This window comes from Triticum urartu, chromosome 1, assembly GCF_003073215.2.
Source record: "Triticum urartu cultivar G1812 chromosome 1, Tu2.1, whole genome shotgun sequence".
Classification (NCBI taxonomy): Eukaryota; Viridiplantae; Streptophyta; class Magnoliopsida; order Poales; family Poaceae; genus Triticum; species Triticum urartu.
This window is the reverse complement of record NC_053022.1, coordinates 44,403,896-44,430,489: the sequence shown is the minus strand read 5'-3', so window position 1 is coordinate 44,430,489 and position 26,594 is coordinate 44,403,896. Positions and strand designations below refer to the sequence as shown.

Here is a 26,594-nt window from a genome sequence, read left to right as displayed (position 1 = left end):
AGGCGTTGGCAAGTGTGCCGGCAAAGTTTTCTTGATGCGTGTGAGTTAGTTAGCTGATTGTTAGCAGTGACCGGTGGAGATGGCCGCGTCGTGCATGTAGCGCGCATGTAGTGCGCATGGCCAGGCTGATGGATTGCATGCAGGGTAGCTAGCTAGGCGGCGTGCGTACATGCGCACAAGGAAACGTGGGCGCTGCGTTGTTGTGCCACTACAAGCCATGACCACGAGTGTATTTGTTGAGGAGTGTTTTGGGGCTCTGGGAAAAGTAACGGGGCTGTGAAGCCGGGTGAAACTCCATTGTATTGTGTGCTCCTTCTTCTTCTATCTTCATCTATTAGTGTGAGAGAGCGGTTCCAACAGAGGCTACATCATACATTAGTTCTATATCTTGAAGATACGATATTGTATCAAATAATGAATGTGTACATTAACTTTATATCTACAGGCTAGACCTTTAAGATATGAAATAGCATCAAACAATAAATGTGTACAGTAACTTCATATCGACACGTTTGACACACATTAGTTGTATATATGATATATCTCGAAGATATGGCATTGCATGAAAAGAATGAATGTGTACATTAGTTGCATATCTACACGCTACAACAATACATTATTATATATATATATCTTGAAGATATGGTATTGCATCAAAAAAATGAATGTGTACATTAATTGCGCATCTACGGGCGTACAACATTACATTAATTATATATATCTTGAAGATATATTACTGCATCAAAAAAGGAATGTGTACATTAATTACACATCTACGGGCTACAACATTAGATTAATTATATTAACTTTTTAAGATATGGTACTGCATCAAAAAATAAATGTATACATTAGTTGCACATCTACAAGCTACAACATTAACCGCAAATTGCTACAATATTGCATCACGCTTTGGAAATATGCATTGAATTCTATATATCACACTAGTATAAGACACTGGACATGTACATTAATGGACGTGTATCTCAGAAAAAATAAAGTTGAACTCAGGAGGGGAGCTTCTGAGGGGACGGCGCAACCTGCTTACGAGGCCTAATAAATCTGTAATTGTTGGCCCATGTGAGACAATTTTTTTTTGCCAGTGCTATTACTTTGGCTTATCAATTAGCCCCGTCTTACTTCCATGCCGCTCTCAGCTACTGATTGAGCCCACGTATCTTTTTTCTATCGGGGTACATATTTGTATACTATTAGATGATCCCTGCGCATTGCCGTGGAAAATTTGTTAAAGGTAATACATAAAGTGGTACTTAAAACAAGTAAAACTATTTGCAAACAAGTGTTCTCATCATGCTCGCTTGCACCAAGGGAAGATGGGAGGCGTGGCTGGAAGGTAGAGCGTCGAACTCCAACAAGACAGTTGGAGAAGAACTGGACATCTCTTTGGAGAGTCCAAGTGCCGTCAAAGATCAGGGTATTTTTGTGGCGGCTTGCCAAGCACTCACTTCTCACGGCAAAATCATGCCACTCCCTCCGTACTCCATAGTGAGAGTAAAGTAGATGATAACATCACACATAACTAGGTAAAATAGATGATAGATGATGTGGCAAGAAATTAATGAGGAAAAAGAGGCATATGGTAACATTGTATGTTATTCATACTATGAGTAACATCACACATACCAAAACAAGATGAGTATATAACCTAATAAATGGAGTATTGCATGACACCATACATATGTTACTCCTCGTTATGCAGGTAGTAACATAGACTAGTAACATATGCATGTTACTAAAGTTACTCCCCACTATGGGTAGTCTAAGTCATCTTACGTTGTGCATCAAGACCAAAACGAAGGGAAAACAAGAGAGCGTAATGTTCATTAGCTAATTAATACCATTGCATGCAATGAATTAACCACTGCATGCCGTGGTAGGTAGTCTCAACTCATTAAAAACATACACGCCCCACATCTCTTATTGGTTGATTCATTTATTCATGTCAAGAAATAAGAAATAAGGTGGGAGTTAATGCACCACCCCTGAGTGTTTTGAGACTATATGGTTTTCGTAAAATGACTAATGCATCGATACGGAGGAAATAGTTCATAGGAATGCATGTTACACGAGATGCAAGATACACGGTCACATGGATTCCTCAAGGGTAAGGCATTCCCGTCCGGAGTGCACAATGTCAGTGTGCGTATGGGCTGTGGCTGACGAGTACGTGACCAAACTATTGCAGAACCGGCGAGAACCCCATAAACTGGAATGACCTTTTACTCTGATTGATCACTTGAAACATGAAGAATAGGGTGAAAGTGCTTGATAGTGTGGGCGATCTGGTATGCGTGATTTGGTGGGTTGATGACTGCTCAGTGGCAAAGAACTTGAATTCTTGCAGGAGAGGATGTTATTGCGGTCACATCGTCCTAGAGATTGAAGAACGAGCTAAATTTTTCCGGGAAGCCTAGTACATTCCCCTTGACTGTCGACCGTCATTTGTGGCTGAGAACCACCTCAAGTGCATTGCATCCCATATAACATTCTAGATAGATTAAGAGTGTGCTTTCCTTGATAAAAATACCAGCCATTGTTGTGCAAACAAACTCTGAAGATACATACGGTAATGTAATGGCTGCCATTGAATGGCAGCTCAGACCAACAATGTTTCCACCAAGAGAAGAGAGCCAACACAGGAAAAATGATGTTTTAGTGGGCAGAGACCAAAACCTATTGGTGCTGGACCAAGTGTGTTTCACAACAATGTTTCAGTAGTCAGGCAATAAGTTTTACAGCTTCTGTTCCAGAGACGAGTGTATCTTCAACAAATGGCACGGTCTTCCATACTTTCAATCCTACTGATGCTGGACTGTCTTCAGGACCTGACATATACAGCAACAATGAAGCAACTGAAAGGACAAGGTAAGCAAACAGTTATTACCCAAGCTGGAAATATATACAGACCTTGACTTCTGGAACTGTCCTCTATACAAACTGACATGTAGTGAGAACTATTTAGCTCCGCGAGTGTAAACAACCAGTTCTCAGACAGATGGTCACAACCAGGCCTGGAAGCATTCGATGTCTGACAGATCCAACAAGAGTCAAGGAAGTCGATTAAAATTGATTTATTGCTAAGTTGCAACACAGTAATAAAGCACCACTATCTTAAGAGTTACTCCCTCAGTTCCAAAATAGATGACTCAACTTTGTACTAACTTTATACAAAGTTGAGTCATCTATTTTGGAACGGAAGGAATACTAACTAGAGGCTCCTTTCGAGGACTGGCGTTAATCCTAGAGAATTTGTCGGAATAACATCTATCTGGTCTACCTTCAAGCTATCTATGTAGCCGTTTGATTAAGTAAACCTCACCCTCTCCCACATGGACTCCTTTTGTTTCCCTTCCTCTCCTTACCTGCTGACTCCCTAAGTTCACCGTCACCTCCCACGCACGGGTCGGCTTATAATCGCCACTTCACACAATACATAAATAGATCATACATCATCCAGAATGCAAACAAGGTCGGACTACGGAACCCAAAATAAGAAAGACAACCACAAATGCTAGATCCCCAATCGCACCAAATGGGCTCCACTAATGATCATCCGGAAAAGAGACATAGTAACAAAAAGATCTTCGTCGAGCTCCCACTTGAGCTCAGTTGCGTCATCTGCACTGGTATCATCGGCACCTGCAACTGTTTGGAAGTATCTGTGAGTCACCAGGACTCAGCAATCTCACACCCGCGAGATTAAGACTATTTAACCTTATGGGTAGGAAAGGGTAGTGAGGTGGAGCCGCAGCAAGCACTAAGCATATATGGTGGCTAAGTTACGCAAATAAGAGCGAGAAGAGAAGCAATGCAACGGTCGAGAAGCTAGAAGTGATCAAGAAGTGATGCTGAAACTACTTACGTTCAAGCATAACACAAGAACCGTGTTCATTTCCCGGACTCCGCCGAGAAGAGACCATCACGGCTACACACGCGGTTGATGCATTTTAATTAAGTCAAGTGTCAAGTTCTCTACAACCGGATATAACAAATTCCCATCTCCCCATAACCGCGGGCACGGCTTTCGAAACTTCAAACCCTACAGGGGTGTCCCAACTTAGCCCATCACAAGCTCTCACGGTCAAAGAAGGATATTCCTTCTCCCAAGAAGACCCGATCAGTCTCGGAATCTCAGTTACAAGACATTTCTACAATGGTAAAACAAGACCAGCAAGACTGCCCGATGTGCCGACATCCCGATAGGAGTTGCACATATCTCATTCTTAGGGCAACACCGGATAAGCTAAGCGTATAGGTACCAACATAACCCAAGTTGCCAAGGGATGGTCCCGCACGGTGCTCTGGTTCGGACCAACACTTAGAGAAGCACTGGCCCATGGGGTAAAATAACATGACCCTCGGGAGCGCAACTCCCAAGGGAAAAGTATAGGTGGTGGTGAGGCAAATGGTAAACCAAGGTTGGGCCTTGCTGGAGGAGTTTTATTCAAAGCAAACTGTTAAGAGGTTCCCATAACACCCAACCGCGTAAGGGACGCAAAATCAAGGAACAAAACACCGGTATGACGGAAACTAGGGCTGCAAGAGTGGAACAAAACACCAAGCATAAGGCCGAGCCTTCCTCCCTTTACTAAGTATATAGGTGCATTAAAGTAAAAAAGATATAATAATGATATCCCAACAATATCCATGTACCAACATGGAACAAACTTCATCTTCACCTGCAACTAGCAACGCTATAAGAGGGGCTGAGCAAAGGCGGTAACATAGCCAAACAATGGTTTGCTAGGAAAGGTGGGTTAGAGGTTTGACATGGCAATATGGGAGGCATGATATAACAAGTGGTAGGTATCACGGCATAGCAATAGAGCGAGCAACTAGCAAGCAAAGATAGAAGTGATTTCGAGGGTATGGTCATCTTGCCTGAGATCCCGCAAGGAAGAAGAACGAGTCCATGAAGAAGACAAACGTACGTAGTCGAACGAATCCTCACATCTCCGGAATGGAACCAAAGCTAACGAGAGAAGCAACCCGGAAAGAAGCAAACAACATAGTAAACAACCATCACATAAACATGGCATAATGCACAACCAAGTATGATGCATGTCTGGTTTAACGAGGCATGGCATGGCAAAGTGCAACAAACAATACTACAAATTAAGTGGAGCTCAATATGCAACGAGTTGCATATTGACAAAACACCACATGGCTTATTTAGTTCGACCTCGGTTATGAACTCAACAATATTAAATGTTGTTAACATGGCAAGAGGTGAAACATGAGTAGAATACACAGTTAGGCATTTTAAATGAGGTCGGAAACATCCAACAACAATTCCGGTAAATCCTCATGTGCATTAGCAATTTAATGCAAACACCAATTTTAAACATTCTTGATGTTGTTATCATGATGCGGATGACATATGCAAGTTTATGCAATTTTATGAGAATATTGACATGAGCATATTATGAAGCATTTGTCATTGTGGCGGAAACGAAAAGGGGTGCCACTGCGATGAATCCGAAAATGATACCACGGCAACATATCGGTTCCGGTAGCTCACGGAGATACCGATGCAAAAGGTAGTGTGGCGGGAGTGTGCAAAAGATGGTGGGGGTGATCCCGGTAACTGGGTTCCTACGGGTGGACGGCATGGCAACGAGGAGGAACAACTAACGTTCACGGGCGAATACAACATCTAAACGTGCATCTCATACAACACATGCATTCGTTCATGGGCATCGTTCCGGCGGTTATATCTTCCAAGGGTGCATTCTCGGAGCGTTTCGGGTACGTCGAGGGAAGTAGTTGTTCTCGCGATGGTAGTGAAAGTAGCTGTTCTCGCGGGTCGTAGAGGAAGTAGTTGTACTTGCAAACTTGTCGGATCCACGACGACGGTAGTTGTTCACGTTCATAGTCGAACAAGTTTCCGTAGATGTTCGGGGTCACGGCGAGGTACTCGGCGTTTCGGTGCGGTGTAGGGGTACATGTCGATGGTCGTCGTGGTACTTGGTGTTTCGTTGCACCCAAGCAACGGTAGTCATACACGACGCGCTATGGACGTAGTTATACTCGCGGTCTTCGGTAATGGAAATTGGGCGTAGTGGTACACGTTGTCGGGGTACTCGTCCCATCACCGGGTGTAGTCATTCACGTTCGGAGTGGAACTTCGCGTTTCCATGTTCTTCGGAGTCATTGTGTAGTCGTTTATGTCGTAGTTGGACTTGACAAAAAACACACCGGCTGTAGTGGTACATGAGGGCCTTAACGAACTCAAAGGGGTACTTCCAGTTCGTGAAGTCGATCTCGGGGTCTTGGCATATACATCATGGGCAAACTTGCATCCAGCAACAACAGGTTCCGGCGTGCAGAGGCAAGGAGGAGGCCATCGACGAGTCTCTCGATAGCAAGGACCAGCAGCAGAGGCACGGACGCGGAGCTAGCGAGGGTAGCGGCGACAGCAAGCATAGGTGGCGCAGATGGTGGTCATGGGGATGGCCGAGGGTGGAGTAGCTAATGGAGGAGGCAAGGCCATGGCGCTGCTAGGACTGCCGGACATGTAGCTGCTGCTGTCGGAGGCTGGAAGCTCTACGCCGGCCATGAGGAGCGGGACAAGCAGAGGCGTCGAGCGGCTGTGGCATAGGGCGCGCGAAGGGGCGGCCGGAGGTGCGAAGGGAGCAGAGGAAGGGAGGCCGGGCGATGCAGAGGAGGCCGACCAGGGGAAGGTGACGACGCATGCGACTGGAGATGGTGGTGGCGCGGGAGGCCGGGCACGGCGCCATGGGAGGCAACGACGCAGAGGAGGGGAGGCTGCACGGGTAGTGATGGTCGACGATGAGGGCGACGGTAAGGTCCGGTGGCGCGGCACCAAGGGCGGCAAGGAGGAGGTCGGACGTGGGGGTCTCGCGGTGGAGGCGGCGAGGGGATCGGGTGCAGAGAGCTCCTCTCCCTGGCCCGATGCGTGTGTGTGTGTGTGAGTGGCGGTGGTGTGGGGGACGAGATGGAGAGATCGAGAGGAGGGGAACGAGCAGAGTGCAGGGCTACGGGCTAGGGTTAGGCAGGGGAGGTTCGACTGGGCCTTGGCCTAGTGGCCGGCGGCTATAGGAGGCCCAAGAGGTTTGGCTGGGCTCTTCCTCTCTCCCTTATTCCCTTTAGATGAAGAAAAAAATAGAGAGAGAGGTCAAAATAATTAAGAGAAAAGATCATGAACAAGAATTAGATGGTGGGACATATTTTGTAGGGCTAAATGAAATATTTCCAACCCAACAAAAATTGTTCTGGCAAAAATCAGGGAAGTTAAATCCAAAATTATTTAACTTGCACCAAAGTAGTTTGAATGGAGTGTAGGATTTCGGAGTGTCCAAAAATATTCGGAATTTTTGTGGAGATCAGGAAAGAGATGAAAGAAAATATGGGCAAAGTTTGGGGACCAAACTTGAAGCGGGAAAAGGCATGTGATTATTTACAAGTGTGTTTATGGGTGATTCCGAAAATGGAATATTTAATATAGCTCCCTAATATCGGGAGGATATGTTATAAAGAGAATCACCATGTGAAATCCCTCGATTTAAATGGACTGAAATTCCATACGTTTTATTTATTTGAGTTGCAAAGATTAATGACATGATGGCATGATGACATGATGCAATGCAAAGATAAAAGAGCAAGCACAAATGAAACACACGGCGATCACGAAAATATGGAAGTCTTCTGAAGCGTCGGTCTTGGGGCGTCACAGGAACACTTTCCTAGAACTAGAATTAAGCCACCTTATGAATCAATCATGAGGGCATCTTATGGATCTCGAACCAAAGATGACAAAACTTAGATCCTTGCTTTATGCCTAGCTATGGACGTAAAACTATAGCGCTTGTTGGGAGGCAACCAAATGAATAAAATATATTTTTGCTTTTTGCTTTCTGATTTTGTGTGTTAGCATAATTATGCTACTGTTATGATTGTGTTTTTTGTGTTTTAATTAGTGTTTGTGCCAAGTAAAGCCTTTAGGATCTTCTTGGGTGATAGTTGTTTGATCTTGCTGAAAAAATAGAAACTTTTACGCTCACAAGATTAATTTTTATATTTTACCAAAGAGCGATAAAATACCTGTTCCACTTGAAGTAGATCAATATACATATTTCTCAGGTCTTCCTAATTTTTTAGAATTTTTGGAGCTACAGAAGTATTCGAAATAGTCAGATTGCTACAGACTGTTCTCTTTTGACATATTCTAGTTTCTTTGTGTTGTGTGCTTATTCTGATGGCTCTATGGTTTTCTTTGATGAGTTTTTGCCATAAAAAAGTTGGAATATAGTAGATATAATACAAAAACAAAATATGAATTGGTTTGATACAACACTTATAGTAGTGGTTTATTATTCTTATACTAACGGATCTCACGAAGGTTTTGTTGAGTTTTGTGTGATTGAAGTTTTCAAGTTTAGGGTTATCTTACGATGGATGAAGGAAGGATGGAAGATCCTAAGCTGAGGGATGCCCCGGCATCCCAAGCTATTATCCAAAAATGAGCAACCAACTACCAACTAAGCTTGGGGATGCCCCCGAGTGGCATCCCCGCTTTCTTCCAACGATCATCGGTATTTTACTTGAAACTATATTTTTATTCGTCACATGATATGTTTTTTGCTTGGAGCGTCTTGTATGATATGAGTCTTTGCTTGTTTTATTTTGTGTTTTAAGTCATCAATCCTTGCTGGACACACCTATTAGAGAGAGCCAAAATTATGTCATGACTTGTTAGAATAGCTCTCTATACTTCACTTAAATTTATTTATGAGCTAGGACTTGCTCTAGTGCTTCACTTATATCTTTTTGAGCATGGTGTGCTTAGTATTTTTGAAGAAGTTCTCTCTTGCTTCACTTAAATTATTTTGAGAGAAAGAAAATTTATTATGCTCATGATCTTCACTTATATTTGTTTGAGCTTATGAAAAGCAACACATGAAAATTAGTCCCAAAGTGATAGATATCCAAGAAGGATAAAGAAAAAAATGTCATGAAGATCATTGGACAAAATAAACTTGATTCTTAGTAATAGTTTTGAGATATGATGATGTGATATGTGAGTTATGTTGATGAGTAATTATGCTCTAGTAAGAATATTGGTGTTAAGGTTTGTGATTCCCTATGCATGCACGAAAGTCAGTAATCATGCAATGAAAATTATATCCTACTTGTGGTGCATTATTCGGTGTTAATTATGCTTAATGCTTGCTTATGAGATTATCTGTTTCTTAGTTGGTCACTTCCCAATCTTTTGCTAGCCTTCATTTTGCACTAAGTATGATCACTACTTGTGCATCCAAAAACCTTTAACCCAGTTTTGACACATGAGTCCACTATATCTACCTATATGTGGTATTCTTTTGTTGTTCTAAGCAAATTTGCATGTGCCATCTCTAATTTTCAAAATAAACTTCTCTTTTGTGTGTTTGTTTCGCTCGCAGAGCGGTGAGGGGTGGCTAATATTTTCCATGCTAGATATGTTATTCTCAAGATGAGTGTTTATTCACTTGTCATTACACGAGAGTAAAGCAAAGGTATTAGGGATGCCCAATCCCGAAATGCAAAAATGAATTTACTTTATGTTGTCAAATAATAAATTCCTTGGAAAGTGTTGGTATGGAGGACACCCGTGGATACGGTTAGCCATGGAAAGTGAAAGTTATGGTGGAAAAAGGAATAATCTTTATTTTCTGTTTGGGAACCGCCTATGATATATCTATGCATGGAAAGTATTGGGAACTATTAGTTGGTGGGATGGATACACCTCCCAAAATGTATTTATCTCTAAGTTTTTCGCTTTGAGCTCTCGCACCTCTACAAATCCCTACTTCCCTCTGCGAAGGGCCTTTCTTCTACTTTATGCAATTTTTATTTTTGAATTTGAGTCTCCATCTTCTCTTATAAAAAGCACCAACTAGGAGGCAATATGATCGTACTTAAGTATTGGGTGTAGCTAATATTCGAGTGTGTTTCATGAATGGATCAATGTTTGATCATGATGGGCTAGGGATAACTTATTTTAGCGTTGATATTTTGAAAGACATGGTTGCTTGTTGATATGCTTGAGTATCTAAATTATTATGTCAAAACTAGACTATTGCTTTGAATCACATAAAAAGTCCAAATGTCCATGCTATAAAGAAAAGAATATGATGACATGTTAAACAGCACTCCACATCAAAAATTCTATTTTTATCACTTACCTACTCGAGGACGAGTAGGAGTTAAGCTTGGGGATGCTGATACGTCTCCAACGTATCTATAATTTTTTATTGTTCCATGTTGTTATATTATCAATTTTGGATGTTTTATAATCATTTTATAGTCATTTTATATCATTTTTTGGTACTAAACTATTGACATAGTGCCAAGTGCCAGTTCCTGTTTTTCCATGTTTTTTACATCGCAAAAAATCAATATCAGACGGAGTCCAATTGCCACAAAACTTTACGGAGGTTTTTATGGACCAGAAGGAACATGTTGGGGGTGCTCGCCATGTCGTCTCACGGACAAGAGGGCCGGGCCGAGGACCCTCGTGGCGATTAATTACTAGGATTCTTCGGGCAGCCCATGACATATACAATGGATATTCCACAAGACTTGGCGCACAGGACGAGGACTCTTCTAAATCCTAGGCCTCCGGTACATTATATAAACCGAGGCCAGGATAGTCAATAGATCATTACAACTTAGATCATTAGATCTACAAAGAGGTTCATTCACACATACGATCTCGAGGTAGATCAACATGTACTCTATACCCCATCCACAATCAATACAACAAAGCAAGACAAAGGGTTTTACCTCTTTAAGAGGGCCCGAACCTGAGTAAATACCGTGTCCATTCTTTGTCATGTTACCATCGTACCAAGATCACCAGCTTGGGACCCCTACCCGATATCTACCGGGTTTAGCACCATCACATGTGTATCTTCGACCAACGGTATGGTCTTCCATACTTTCAATCCTAATGGTATTGGACCATCTTCTGGACCTGCAACATATACACCAACAATAATGAAGTGGACAAAAGAACAGACAAGATAAACATACTATTTACCCCAAGCTGGCATAGCAATACAAACATTGACTTCTGGAGCCGTCCTCTATGCACATTGACATGTAGTGACAACTACTTAGCACTGTGAGTGTAAATAGCCAGTTCTAGGAAAATGGTCGCATCCAACTAGCTATCAACAACACCCTTATTGGCTCTCACATTCAGCTAGCAATCCTAGATGCATGCATAATTGTTTCTCATGTCCATTGTTTTATTTTTAGGGAACAATCTGGCCCATCTTAGGCCACTCGATATGCACCAGGAATATTTTGGCCCTCAAGTTCTCTGGCCCTGATTTGGATGTCGTTCTCAATCTTCTCAGTTGCTTCCCCTTCTTGGAAAAGTTCTATGTCATTGTAAGTGCTCATTTTTGTTTGCCTTAAATGTTGAAATAAATTCTTGATTCTCATTTATATATTCTAGTCTAGTTAGCAACTGCCTATTTAACATGTATCTGGCATTTCCCAATGAGAGGAGTATTTGAAGGCAAAGATGAAGAACTTGCATCCTCAGTCTGACCCACTACTAAATCCAGTGAAATGCCTTGAGAACCATCTCAAAGTAATGGTGTTGAAGAATTACAAAGGTGGTGAGAAAGAAGTTGGCTTTTCCAATTTCTTTGTTTTGAATGCGAGAGTGGTGAAGGAAATCAACTTAACATGATTGCCATCGATGAGAATTGGATGATTGATCAACTCAGGCTGCTACAAGTAGAAACTAGAGCTTCTCAAGTTGCGCGGCTGAAATTCAAAAATGGTTATTCTCCCTAGCAGACCTATGTGTATACAAGTGATGTATCATAGACCCTTTTAGTTGTTATTTTCCAAAAGGGGTCGACCCTCTTTCAGAGAAAGCATATGTGTGCTCTGTCAATTGCCTATCCTAATGAAGACTTCTTTTGCAGATTACGTTGATAGCTGATGATGTTGTGTGTGTCTTCTATTAGAAAGAAGTCGCGCATCTGCGCCGAGGACAACAGACTATGGTCCTTCTGTTTCTCATCTTCTGTAATTAGGGCTACTTTGGTAGCCTGGTGTGATACCTTTGGTCCACCTTTAACTACTTTTTTGTCCTTAACTCTCCTCCTCCCTCTTGTATATCTATGCACGTTCTAACTGTTTCTATATTAATGTTCCCTTAGTCACAGAGACGAAAAGTAGAGCCTTCTTGCCCAAATTTGTGATATACATGTCATAGAAAAGTCCTACCCGAGCATCCCACCTAGTCCCACGCGGTGTCTGCGTGGAAATCATCAAGCCCAAGCCAATGAAAATCTAAGATTAAGCTAAAGAAGAATAAGCTAAAAAGAACCTTAAGGGAGCCTAGCTGCTAGTTGAAATACTTCGTGTGATAAAAATCTGGTAGTGTATACATTGTACAAGGCAGACGTTGCACGCATTGCAAAATCCAAGTAAACCGTTACAATCGAACTACACCAGATTTGTGTGTGAAATCATATATACAACTAACTGAATATGCCATTTATCTTTCTCATCCCCTTCCCCATGAGTCTCCTCACTTTTAGCAAAGTAAGTTGTATTTGGAGCTTTGCATCAGCCAGGGTCGAGGAATAAGAGTTACTAAGATGAAAAATTGGTTGAGCTCAGCCATAAATGAACCCATTAACTTTGGATATAAAAAGCACATGAAAGTTGTTGCTTTAACAACAGTAATTTCTTCTAATATCCTTGATCCCTTCACCTGCAATGAGCCGTAAATAGAACCAAAAATATTGTGTATGAACAAACATAATTTAGACAATTTGAGGAGAAGACTTTATTAGTTTCAAAAACGTTCTCATACAGAGTGATTAACATAAACTATTATGAGTAAAACCTCACGAATTACAAATGTGAAAGGGAAGCTCTTGTGAGGCCACACACATATAATGTAAAAGCCAATGCTTCTCCTCCCGCGGCTAAACTAGAATCACTACGCCAGAGGAGGAAATGTGTAACCTGCAAGACCATTCAATTTGACCCAACATATGATCAGAATAGCGTAAGAAGCATATAAAATGCATAACTAAAATCAAAGCCGTGTGACTCCAAAGAATAATAAATATCAAAACTGCATGTATGAAATGCCGATCATCGTAATTCCCTTATTATATTTCACTTACTTCCGCACTTGTAGCCGTGTGGGAATGGCTTCTTGCAGAAATTGGCAACGTAGGCAACCTTCTCCATACACCATATCTTCTCTTTCTCCTTGGTGACACCAGCACAAAGGCATGGGATGTTTGCCTTCTGCCACACGGCGCAGCATGCGTCCGACGGATCTAGCTTCGGGTTTGCTGGCCATTTTTGATACTTAGCACACTCCTTGATCATGGCCTGTCGGTCACCCTCACATTCGTCAGCCGACACGGCTACCGCAATAGTGAGGATGATGAAACATAAGCACATGAGTTTCGCCATGGCTATGGCTTTTGTATCTCCTACACTAGAGCCTTCTCTATCCCTTTGATATTAGAATCCTAAAATATAGGATTTGTGTGGCTTCTGTGAATGTGTGGGATACATGACTTCGCTAGCTATGTCTTGGTATATATAGCCTTCTTTGAGATGATGATACAGACGCATACACCAGTTGTATATCATGAAGATATAGCACCGTGTCAGACAATTAATGTATACATTAATTATACATCTAGAGGCTACATCATACATTAGTTCTATATCTTGAAGATACGATATTGTATAAAATAATGAATGTGTACATTAACTTTATATCTACAGGCTAGACCTTTAAGATATGAAATAGCATCAAACAATAAATGTGTACATTAACTTCATATCGACACGTTTTACACACATTAGTTGTATATATGTTATATCTCGAAGATATGGCACTGCATGAAAAGAATGAATGTGTACATTAGTTGCATATCTACACGCTACAACAATACATTATTATATATATCTTGAAGATATGGTATTGTATCAAAAAAATGAATGTGTACATTAATTGCACATCTACGAGCGTACAACATTACATTAATTATATATATCTTGAAGATATATTATTGCATCAAAAAAGGAATGTGTACATTAATTGCACATCTACGGGCTATAACATTAGATTAATTATATTAACTTTTTAAGATATGGTACTGCATCAAAAAATAAATGTATACATTAGTTGCACATCTACAAGCTACAACATTAACCGCAAATTGCTACAATATTGCATCGCACTTTGGAAATATGCATTGAATTCTATATATCACACTAGTATAAGACACTGGACATGTACATTAATGGACCTGTATCTCAGAAAAAATAAGGCTTAACTCAGGAGGGGAGCTTCTGAGGGGACGGCGCAACTCGCTTACGAGGCCTAATAAATCTGTAATTGTTGGCTCATGTGAGACAATTTTTTTTATTTTGCCAGTGCTATTACTTTGGCTTATCAATTGGCCCCGTCTTACTTCCATGCCGCTCTCCGCTGCTGATTGAGCCCACGTATCTTTTTTCTATCGAGGTACCTATTTGTATACTATTAGATGATCCCTACGCATTGCCGTGGAAAATTTGTTAAAGGTAATAAATAAAGTGGTACTTAAAACAAGTAAAACTATTTGCAAACAAGTGTTCTCATCATGCTCGCTTGCACCAAGGGAAGATGGGAGGCGTGGCTGGAAGGTAGAGCGTCGAATTCCAACAAGACAGTTGGAGAAGAACTGGACATCTCTTTGGAGAGTCCAAGTGCCGTCAAAGATCAGGGTATTTTTGTGGCGGCTTGCCAAGCACTCACTCCTCACGGCAAAATCATGCCACTCCCTCCGTACTCCATAGTGAGAGTAAAGTAGATGATAACATCACACATAACTAGGTAAAATAGATGATAGATGATGTGGCAAGAAATTAATGAGGAAAAAGAGGCATATGGTAACATTGTATGTTATTCATACTATGAGTAACATTACACATACCAAAACAAGATGAGTCTATAACCTAATAAATGAAGTATTGCGTGACACCATACATATGTTACTCCTCGTTATGCAGGTAGTAACATAGACTAGTAACATATGCATGTTACTAAAGTTACTCCCCACTATGGGTAGTCTAAGTCATCTTACGTTGTGCATCAGGACCAAAACGAAGGGAAAACAAGAGAGCGTAATGTTCATTAGCTAATTAATACCATTGCATGCAATGAATTAACCACTGCATGCCGTGGTAAGTAGTCTCAACTCATTAAAAACATACACGCCCCACATCTCTTATTGGTTGATTCATTTATTCATGTCAAGAAATAAGAAATAAGGTGAGTTAATGCACCACCCCTGAGTGTTTTGAGACTATATGGTTTTCGTAAAATGGCTAATGCATCGATACGGAGGAAGTAGTTCATAGGAATGCATGCTACACGAGATGCAAGATACACGGTCACATGGATTCCTCAAGGGTAAGGCATTCCCGTCTGGAGTGCACAATGTCAATGTGCGTATGGGCTGTGGCTGACGAGTACGTGACCAAACTATTGCAGAACCGGCAAGAACCCCATAAACTGGAATGACCTTTTACTCTGATTGATCACTTGAAACATGAAGAATAGGGTGAAAGTGCTTGACAATGTGGGCGATCTGGTATGCGTGATTTGGTGGGTTGACGACTGCTCAGTGGCAAAGAACTTGAATTGTTGCAGGAGAGGATGTTATTGCGGTCACATCGTCCTAGAGATTGAAGAACGAGCTAAATTGTTCCAGGAAGCCTAGTACATTCCCCTTGACTGTCGACCGTCATTTGTGGCTGAGAACCACCTCAAGTGCATTGCATCCCATATAACATTCTAGATAGATTAAGAGTGTGCTTTCCTTGATAAAAATACCAGCCATTGTTGTGCAAACAAACTCTGAAGATACATACGGTAATGTAATGCCAGCCATTGAATGGCAGTTCAGACCAACAATGTTTCCACCAAGAGAAGAGAGCCAACACAGGAAAAATGACGTTTCAGTGGGCAGAGACCAAAACCTATTGGTGCTGGACCAAGTGTGTTTCACAACAATGTTTCAGTAGTCAGGCAATAAGTTTTACAGCTTCTGTTCCAGAGACGAGTGTATCTTCAACGAATGGCACGGTCTTCCATACTTTCAATCCTACTGATGCTGGACTGTCTTCAGGACCTGACATATACAGCAACAATGAAGCAACTGAAAGGACAAAGTAAGCAAACAGTTATTACCCAAGCTGGAAATATATACAGACCTTGACTTCTGGAGCTGTCCTCTATACAAACTGACATGTAGTGAGAACTATTTAGCTCCGCTAGTGTAAACAGCCAGTTCTCAGACAGATGGTCACAACCAGGCCTGGAAGTATTCGATGTCTGACAGATCCAGCAAGAGTCAAGGCAGATTGATTAAAATTGATTTATTGCTAAGTTGCAACACAGTAACAAGGCACCACTATCTTAGAGTTAATAACTAGATGCTCCTTTCGAGGACTCGCGTTAATCCTAGGGAATTTGTCCCAGAGAAATAACATCTATCCGGTCTACCTTCAAGTTATCTATGTAGCTGTTTGATTAAGTAAACCTCGCTCTCTCCCACATGGACTCCTCCTTTTGTTTTCCTTCCCTTCCTTACCTGTTGACTCTCTAACTTCACCGTCGCATCCTATGCACGCGTCTACGAGTGGCCACCACAGTAGTTCATCCTCCTTGAGACTGTTTGAGACCATTCTCCAGCAATCCTTTCCGAACTCAACACGCAAGTAACCATTAATCCCCAAATTCACTGCTGTATTCTCCGACCTATTGAGTTCATAACAAGGACCCACAACAAATATGCCTTATCCCTAATGTCTGATCAAGAAAATCTATGGAGTATATGAACTCTGCTGCTTGTAGGGCTTGAGATCAGAAAAGCTTGGTTTTCTAATGTGTATTTTGCAGCAGAGAGGAGATTGTTGACGACGTATGGGTGTGTCAGAACTCAAAGTGCGGATGTGCTTAATTAATTCAAATGTTGTGTTCTTGACCTTTGATTTTAGATGAAATCCCAAGTCATAATTGTGAACTTTTCCTTAGTTTTCCTGAGCCCAATGTTCACATTGTGTGGACATGCAACACCATTCCTGTAGTGAGTACTCTCGTAAGTGCATGTATTCTGAAACAACTGCTAAAATCGGTTGTGGGTATACTGCATTGTACCTCTTCTCTTCACGTCTGTCCTCTAATTTGCTTTAATTTCTTTTAGGTTTACCTGTGATTGTCTTCAGATTTACCAGTCAAATGGGAAGTATGTTTATATCAATGGTACATATGTCATATGTGAAGTAAAAAATGTTGAAAATTTGGGACTGAATTATGACTGTCAGTATATATAATTTCCATGTTTTCATCAACAGCGCATCATTCATGCAGATAATATTTTTTTAACTGGTATTTGGTCTAACAAGTGTTCGAACAAGTGATGTCGACACCGATGACTTCCCGATTAAGATAGGACTGCATCAGGGGTCAGCTTTGAGCCCTTATCTTTTTGCATTGGTGATGGATGAGGTCACAAGGGATATACAAGGAGATATCCCATGGTGTATGCTCTTTGCGGATGATGTGGTGCTAGTTGACGATAATCGGACGGGGGTAAATAGGAAGTTAGAGTTATGGAGACAAACCTTGGAATCGAAAGGGTTTAGGCTTAGTAGAACTAAAACCGAGTACATGATGTGCGGTTTCAGTACTACTAGGTGTGAGGAGGAGGTTAGCCTTGATGGCCAGGTGGTACCTCGGAAGGACACCTTTCGGTATTTGGGGTCAATGTTGCAGGAGGATGGGGGTATTGATGAAGATGTGAACCATCGAATCAAAGCCGGATGGATGAAGTGGCGCCAAGCTTCTGGCATTCTCTGTGACAAGAGAGTGCCACAAAAGCTAAAAGGCAAGTTCTACAGGACGGCGGTTCGACCCGCAATGTTGTATGGCGCGGAGTGTTGGCCGACTAAAAGGCGACATGTTCAACAGTTAGGTGTGGCGGAGATGCGTATGTTGAGATGGATGTGTGGCCACACGAGGAAGGATCGAGTCCGGAATGATGATATACGAGATAGAGTTGGGGTAGCACCAATTGAGGAGAAGCTTGTCCAACATCGTCTGAGATGGTTTGGGCATATTCAGCGCAGGCCTCCAGAAGCTCCAGTGCATAGCGGACGGCTAAAGCGTGCGGAGAATGTCAAGAGAGGGCGGGGTAGACCGAATTTGACATGGGAGGAGTCCGTTAAGAGAGACCTGAAGGATTGGAGTATCACCAAAGAGCTAGCTATGGACAGGGGTGCGTGGAAGCTTGCTATCCATGTGCCAGAGCCATGAGTTGGTTGCGAGATCTGATGGGTTTCACCTCTAGCCTACCCCAACTTGTTTGGGACTAAAGGCTTTGTTGTTGTTGTTGTTGGTATTTGTTCTATGCAGTCTTCAGTAACAGTGACATGAAAAATTGGTAAATAAATGCTTACGATGGATAAATGAGCCCTCTACTACACACTAGGGACCCAAATGATGGTGTTGCTATGGTTGCAGGCTTATAGGTTTCCATGGAGTCTCCTAGAAAGAACAATGAATTTGACACACTTCGTCTCATTGTTAAAAGTCAAGCCTTTGTTTGTGGGAGGGTTTCTTGTCGGTCATCACGGATTGAACTTTATTATACTTAAAAGTTTTTCACTTCAACGGGAATATCCCTGCATGATTACCCTCTATTATTTATCTTCTCATCTCCCTAATTGTCTGTTAGACCAAACTTCCTGCTGAATTTGGTTCAACATTTGTTCTTTTAGAAAGAAGGCTCAAGAAGAGCACGCCATCGACGGGCCAGGGATTACACAAAACCAATATCAAACAACAGCAGAACGGTACAAGGAGCTGAAAGAGCAGCTTACAACGCAATACACACAGCAAGCACAAGACAGAAAATGAAAGCACAGCTTGCAACTGTCGCTGCCACCACACTGAAGAACCTAAAACAACTAAGCAGAAGAGGCAGCAGTGGATCAGCCAGTAGCCATGGGAAGAGAGGGACGCTACCCTCTCGTCCTGGCTCGAAAGACGCCGCACTGTCGGCAAGAAGAGGCGCTCACCCGAGAATTAGGCAAGGAGCCAGCTTCACGACCACACGGAGACTTCACAACAAACGACTAGCATGAAGCACACCACGCCGACTGCAGCCCTGCCATCCTCCGAAACACAAGCAAGGAGGGAAAGCTACTAGGAGCAATCAAACACGAAAGAACAGCACTGGGGCCAAGCCTAGGCAACGAACACATTGAAAACATGGTCAGCCTTCACAAAGAGGGACCGGGCACTCGGATCACATACTTAACACTGCCACCATCTCCACCTAGGGACGAGGATGTCGACCCACATGAACATACCAATTACCAACGCACACCGGAGCTGAGAGCACCACCAAAGGTAAGGCGCCGGACCTGCAGAAAATAGCATCGCTCGCTGCCGCTAGAGACTCAAAGCCCCCGGACACCTCCACACCACAACACCACTCATCCAAGTCCAGCATTCCCCGGATGGCGTCTCCAAGGAGAAACGACACGCATGTCGCTGTCGCCGCCAAATCCAGAGCCGATTTTGAGCTTTCGCTCAGGAAAGTGGCGAGGGGTGGGAGGAAGAGTCCTCAGCCACACCTCCAGGGAGGAAAGTGGTGCCCTTGGGCGTCGCCATTGCCGTGGCCCAACCAGCCAGCCAAGGGTTTCCCCCGGACCCAGACCCGCAACACCTACACCAAAGAGGGTACCGGCGACGGAGGTTGCCGAGCACCAAGGTTGGCGAGGAGGAGGTCGTGCCTTCAGCTCTAGGGCCTCAAGCTGAAGGACTTGCGTATCGACCACCGCCCGCCGACTCCTCGCCGCCCAAGCGACCAAGGGATCCAGCCACCAGCATCTGTGGGCGCCGCCTGCCACCAAGACATCACCGCCACGCCATCGAGGGCCGCTGCCCCAGCATCTGCAGCCATTTGCTAGAGAAACGGAGCAACACGAGCTTCACCACCACCTTCACTGGCATCCACGCAAGCTTTCTCGACGTCCTCCTCTGGTGGCGGCAAGGGAGATGGAAGAAGGGCACAGCAGCACTGGGAACCCTAGTCACCCCTGAGTCGCCCTCGGGAGGACGATGCGAGGGCCCGTAACATTCTACACTCTCACCCCAAAAAATTGTTAATGCTAAGGGATGATTGTCGACACTATAGTAAGTTGAGATATTCGAATTAAGAGTGGAAACACCATGGAAACCTCCATTAGCAAAAAATTAGTGTGGTTGTTGGTGATCCGACAAATCATGCAACTAATGCAATGTATTTCGCCGTCTTGTTAACGACCTCACGTTGAAGGAAATATACCTAAAGGGACGCCGTTTTACTTGGTCAAACGAGCAATCCCCACCCACCTTGGTGCACTTGGACCACGTGCTCTGCACCTTGGACTAGGAGGAGGCACATGGTGAGTGCCATCTTCTTTGCCTCGCGTCCATCGTGTCGGACAACAACCCGCTTCTGCTAGACTGCTCCCCCATGCCTACGACGCACCGGCGTTTCCACTTCGAGGACTTATGGCTGAGACTTGATGGGTTTCACGACATGGTGGCCACGGCTTGGGGCTCAGTTCATGACTCGGACCCCTTCCATCGCCTCATGATACGCCTGCAGGCCACGGCCCACAGCCTCACCAGCTGGAGTGCCAAGTCGATAGGCAACATCCAGGATAGGATGGCCATCTTCCGTGAACTCATTGCGCGCTTCGACAAGGCACAGGGGATTCGCGTGCTCACCCCACCGGAAGATTGGCTGCGGAAGCAACTCAAGTTTACATACCTTGGCCTCGCATCCCTTGACCGCACCATCGCCCAACAGTGTGCGCGCATCACCACGCTCAAGGACGGCGATGCCAACACCAGCTTCTTCCACCGGCAATGCTCCTTCCGATGGCAGAAGAACTGGTTTTCAGTCTGGCCGTGGATGGGCATGTGCTCACCGACCATGACGAGATGGCGCAGACGGCATTTGAGCACTTTGAAAGAATCTTGGGCACGTCCGCCAATCGCGACATCACGATGGACTTGGAGCAACTTATTGATCCGGGTAACCTCGCGAGCCTCGATGTGCCCTTCACCGCGGAGGTATGGGACGTTGCCAGCAGCTGTACGAGTTGAGGCCGCGGATTCAGCAAGCTTAACCAAGCCCTCATGACCCTATTGCCCAAACGTGCTAACGCCCACCAGCTACGTGACTACCGGCCGATATGCTTGATACACCTGGTGGCCAAGATCTTCACGAAAGTACTATCGCTGCGCCTTGCCCCAAAGCTGGACAGCCTGGTTAGTCGTAACCAGAACGCATTCATCACCGGACGCAGCCTCCACGATAACTTCATCCTTGTCAGGCAATTGCTTAAGATGTTGCATCAACTTGGCTATTAGGAACGGCATGTCTGCCCTGTTTTGGGAGGACCACTGGCTTAGCGGAAAGTCCATCCGCCGAGCTCGCCCCGCTGCTCTACCAGTGCATCCCCAAGCGGCAACAAAAATCAAGGACGGTAGCAGAAGGGCTGGCCAGGAACTCCTGGGCTTGTGATATCCAGGGAGCCCTTGGCCTCCACGAGATAGGCCAATACCTGATGATCTAGCAGACCGTGAACCGTACCAACCTCTCAAATGAACCAGACCGACTGCTTCGAAGGTGGACGGCCAACGGTACCTACTCAGCGCAGTCATGTTATGTGGCCACTTTCCATGGTTCAACGCGATGCACGTCCTAGAAGCTGATTTGGAAAAGCTGGGCGCCGCCAAGAGTAAAATTCTTTCACTAGTTGGCGAATCAAGATCGCTGCTGGACGGCTGAGAGGCTCGCTCGACGTGGGCTGCAGCATCACCCCAGGTGCCTTCTATGTGACCAAGCTACTGAAACACTCCAGCAGCTGCTCCTGGCCTGCCCCTTCACTCGCCAAACATGGCATGCCATCTTGCCTTGGCTACGCATGCCGACCTGGCCACCGGACTAGGAGCCCACTGTCATGGCATGATGGCTGCGCGCGAACGAGCACACGCCGACGACGCATCGCAAGGCCCTCAGGTCCATTGCCTTGCTAGTTCCATGGATGATCTGGAAACACAGGAACGTGTGCGTCTTTGACAATGCGACGCCCTCGATAGATTTGCTAGTAGATAGGATCAAAGACAAGGCCCGCTGTTGGGCAAACGCCGGAGCCCACGGACTTAGGGTTGTTCTGCCCACTAATCGGCCGATGGCATTGTAAAACTCACCTCCTAGGAGGCTTGTTCTCTCTTTCCTTTCAATGAAATGAAACACAAAGATCCTTTGCGTTTTCTCGGAAAAAAAAATGTAAGGATTAGTAGAGTAATGTGTATCTGGGTTCCAATAGGCTTAGAATTGTGTTTCAATTTTTTGTTACATTGTCATCTACATGTGAAATACACATCCAGCAGATCATGTACATTATCTGCCTAAATAAAGTTGACTTACACGACTATTTCTAACGGGTTCTATTTTTCATCATATTCCTGTTGCATTCTGAAGTTTCCGTTGCACAAAGGGTGTACCCAGTGTTGAATGCTCCCACACAAGGAGCCCGTAGTGTCCATTAAAGAAATATATTGTTCGACCTTTTTCTTATTTACGTGTCATATAAAATATCTAGCCCAAACAGCTGCATGGGTTGATAACTAGTAATGCATAATAACCATATACTTTTCCTTGTGAAATTTGCTTAACATGTCATCTGACAGTTGGGCCAAAAGGAATGTTAGGTGTCCAGGAGACCCACGTGTCAGAAGATGTCACAGAATATCATGTGGATTTTTTTTAAGATACATAGTTCCAGAGCTCCCTTACACATATAGCATACGTTAAAGACAGCAACAAAAGGGAAAGGTTGAAGATGTATACCTTAGAAATCCTAATTCCCTTGCTTATTTCCAGCATTATAGAAAAAGTACTGAATGGAGCACCTGAGAAACCCATTCCAAGAGCTTTTACATATGCTTCCTAAAAATTTATACATCAATTCTATGTAAGCAATTTATTTTAAAACATCGTATCAGTAATCAGTACTATGAATATTAAATTTACATAGGGCAACATTTGCTGCAAACCCACTTTGGCGCTAACTCTTCTCATACCGATTCCTTTTTCCACAAAAGCACTATTCATAAGGTGCCCATCTATGTGTCGTTCAATTTGATTAATTTAATATAACCATATGTAAGGAAGGATTTAGCTAGTTAGCATTAAAATGAGTTCACTCTAGACACATTCCAGACCTGCATTTCTATATCAAAGAACAATTAAGTCAGCTACAGTATGCTTTAGGTGGTCATATTAGACTACGTTATGGGCCAGAGGATACATTCTACCCTAGTACTGGAAAATACCATCGCTGCTCAATGTTCTACAGAATGTACACCAGCACAACGTAGTGAATGTGCATGAAAGGGCTATAAGTAGAGGACCAAAGAGAGCCTCACTAACTTTAAGAGTCCATAGTTTCAGGAATTCCTTCCGCTGAGCATCTGAATCAGAAATCTCAGCTAGACTATCAACTTCAGAAGGGGTGAAGTAACGGCGAGCAAGAGATAAAATATTCTTGGTTGTATTCCGCTTCTTCTCTTCAACATCAATGCCAATCTGAGACAGTACATAAATAGCAATATCAACTGAATAACATCCAAAGCAACAGAAACATGGTCATTTCTTTCTCATTTTGATAGTCACAGGGGCAAGGAACATACATGAGCATTAATGGCAATGCCACAGGCAATCAAAGAAGTTGTGTGTGAAATATTGAAATGCAAAGGTTGCTCCGCAGTGCTATCATCCAGTGGCCACAATACCTGATTAAACATGGAGAGCAACCAAAGGCAAATTAGTACAAGGTTTTAAATTGCAGAAAAAATAACTGCTGAAGCCGTTACCTCAGGTTTGCCAAATTTGTTCTTCTTAAACTCAAATGACCTCGGATCAATTTTACAATCTGTATCTAATCTAGTTCAAACAAATTAGAAATAAGCATATCAGTAATTCTGTTAATGACAGTGTCAAAAAAACATCTTATATTTTGATATGGAGGGAGTAGTTGATAAGAACTAACAAGACGAGTATATAGTATAATTATTGACAAGATAACATGCTTATAAACTTAACATTGAGCAGCATGTCAAACTTCCATGTTTCAGGTCAAGTGGAAGATATGTTCATTCTCCATTTTTAGGACTATTTGCAAAAAAAATTGCATCAGATAGTGATAATACACCTAGTAGGGGGAAAAATACATCTACCGATGCAAGAAGCCCACTTTACATGACATCGATGATTTTGAATCATATACTTCCTGTATATGTAAGACAAGATGAATGCGCAAATGGAAGCCCACCTATCTACAGGCAAAGTTCAAAGGCAATATAACTCAGTGCATCTAAGAGTCATAAATTGCAGTAGCTCCGAAGCTCTCCAGAAATATTAAGTTGTTTTCTTAAAAAGATAGAGTTTTCCTGATGATTACAAAGATTACAGGGTATATAAACTAAAATAGTTTTTATATATAGCACAACCCATGGAAAGGATTATATTTGTTGTCAATCCTAACCAACATATATGCTTGTGAATCTAAAATCTGCAACCAATTTCCGTATTAAATAACTAATAATAACAAGAATAACATACAAAAAGATCTCTTGAATGATGATTCCTTTGTAACTAAATATAAGACATTTTTGCAGTTCAAACAGTAAGTTAGTAACAGGCATGAAAATCCAATTAAGTGTGATCGACCATGCAATAGGCAGTTGGTGGTTACATACATCTTGAGAGGGTGGTGCGCAACAATGCACGGGACAAAACAACATCTTTCCGCAACAATGTTGCTTTCATAGAGTCAGCATACTTTCTTTCAGAAGGAGACAGGAGTTCTTCATACATATTCAGCTGGGACTGATTATTCAGCTCATCGGGGCAAAGATACCAAACATGCACCTCTCTACAATACAACAGAAATAAACACATAAACCAATGTCTTCAAAATATTTCAATTCACCAAATAGCTATTATAAGAAAAAAGAAGCCAACCATTTGCAAATGTTAAAGAGTTATACTCATCAAGTACAGTCCTTACCTAACCCAGGGGAACAATTACTGAACCAAAAGCTAATCATTCTATCCATATGCCAATATCAGGGAGTATCTAGGAATAGAGATTATAAGGAGAGTTATAATAAAACCCGACAATCTCTCCTTCAGTGAATGCCCAACACCAGCCCCTATGAAAAATCTAACCAGGCAAACAATCTTCGCTCTGTCAGAACAAAAAGCAAACGGTCGTCTCATCCTAATAGTTGGTGATTTGTGATGTGCTCAATTCTCATGCACTATGTTATTTTCATGCACATAAGTGTACCTATTTCACAATTTTTAGTGAACAAACAAGATCGGTAATAGCAAGTAGAAGCCAGTAATCTTGGCAATCTCCGGCATTGTCTAATATAAAGTATGTTTCATATTAAGGAGAGACATGGAGCATAGTGTCACGCCGCCGTCGCCTATGGCCGCCACCACGAGGTCACAAGACATGGGTTGATCCCCTTGCTGCTCTCCTCACATCCTCGATTCCCCTCGCCGTCGAACGATACCTCTAACAACTGGTTGAAAAGGCCATATAGCCATACATTGGCAGCATGACCTCTACTGCCTGCCGCCAGAGGCAGATCTACCATATGTCCAAGCAGGTTCCGAGGAATCACAACTTGCAAAGCACAAAAGGATGGAAGGGGGTACCTTGGGGACTGGAGAGGCGGCGGGAGCGGCAGGGAGGAGAAGAGGCGCCCGCCCGAGACCCCCGGCGTCCTCGGCGGGATAGGCAACCCACGGCATCGGATGAGGCGGTGGTGCACAAGGCTCCCCGAAACCCGCAGCGTCCTCGGCGGCGACGGCAGGATAGGCATCGCGCGGCAGCGGAGGAGGTGGTGGTGGCGCATGCGCGTGCGGCTTCGCGCTGCCCGCCAGGCTTGGCTTATAGCGCGGGCTGTCGGTGGCAACGAGGGGCGGCCGGCCGGCCGGCCTGCTTACTCTCGAATCCAACGAGCCGAGCCTGCGGCGGAGCAACAAGAAATGGCGGTAATTTAATTAGAGGGTCTCACATCCCGCCAGCAACCTCTCCGGCCTCACAAATCGTGCAATGCGACTGGATTAGATGGGCCTTACCTATCGCAGCGCCGGGGGCTCGTCGGCGGCGCAGATCCTCGGCAGGGGTGCGTCCGGGAGAGGTTGCGGGCGCCGGCGGCGGGCGGGTAAGGGAGGAGTCGGGGGAGGACCGGAGGAGTGAAATCCGCCGCCGCCGCCGGGCCTGCGTCAGTTGTATCGGGAGGAGATAGACCGGGAAGTATGGGCTCGGGGGTAGGCGTCGCCCGCGCACCGCACCAGAAAGCCCAGGTTGGCCCAGTTAACCAAAGAAGGCCGATTTTATGAGATCAACTTGAGGCACAGATATACTTTCATGAATGTCTC

At 43.7% G+C, this 26,594-nt stretch overlaps 2 protein-coding genes across 3 annotated transcripts; both read right to left on the bottom strand.

Moving 5' to 3' along the window:
• Positions 1 to 2,644: 2,644 nt before the first annotated feature.
• On the bottom strand, positions 2,645 to 26,470 carry LOC125545861 (4'-phosphopantetheinyl transferase HetI-like). Of its 2 annotated transcripts, none has more exons than XM_048709922.1 (9): positions 26,292 to 26,470; positions 25,866 to 26,178; positions 24,896 to 25,071; positions 24,011 to 24,075; positions 23,828 to 23,929; positions 23,568 to 23,723; positions 22,986 to 23,084; positions 16,282 to 16,402; positions 2,645 to 2,843 (listed from the first exon to the last, which is right to left on the bottom strand). In XM_048709922.1, exons 2-9 carry the CDS (start codon positions 26,063 to 26,065, stop codon positions 2,737 to 2,739), a joined length of 1,026 nt encoding a protein of 341 aa, XP_048565879.1. In that variant the 5' UTR covers positions 26,066 to 26,178; positions 26,292 to 26,470; the 3' UTR covers positions 2,645 to 2,736. The 2 variants fall into 2 exon arrangements, with proteins under 2 accessions (XP_048565879.1, XP_048565870.1); XM_048709913.1 differs by lacking the exon at positions 2,645 to 2,843 and adding an exon at positions 15,870 to 16,199.
• Positions 12,815 to 13,602, bottom strand: LOC125545871. The gene is made up of 2 exons (XM_048709930.1): positions 13,185 to 13,602; positions 12,815 to 13,020 (listed from the first exon to the last, which is right to left on the bottom strand). Exons 1-2 carry the CDS (start codon positions 13,480 to 13,482, stop codon positions 12,995 to 12,997), a joined length of 324 nt encoding a protein of 107 aa, XP_048565887.1. The 5' UTR covers positions 13,483 to 13,602; the 3' UTR covers positions 12,815 to 12,994.
• Positions 26,471 to 26,594: the final 124 nt, after the last annotated feature.

Bases quoted from the DNA above. Each gene is read 5' to 3' on its own strand.
- LOC125545871 (XM_048709930.1), bottom strand. From the start codon at position 13,482: ATGGCGAAACTCATGTGCTTATGTTTCATCATCCTCACTATTGCGGTA. The intron at 13,021-13,184 runs GTAAGTGAAATA...ATGGTCTTGCAG, and splicing joins ACACGGCTACAAGTGCGGAA to GTTACACATTTCCTCCTCTG.
- LOC125545861 (XM_048709922.1), bottom strand. From the start codon at position 26,065: ATGCGCCACCACCACCTCCTCCGCTGCCGCGCGATGCCTATCCTGCCG. The intron at 23,930-24,010 runs GTAACGGCTTCA...ATGTTTAATCAG, and splicing joins ACAAATTTGGCAAACCTGAG to GTATTGTGGCCACTGGATGA. The intron at 23,724-23,827 runs GTATGTTCCTTG...GTACTGTCTCAG, and splicing joins GCATTGCCATTAATGCTCAT to ATTGGCATTGATGTTGAAGA.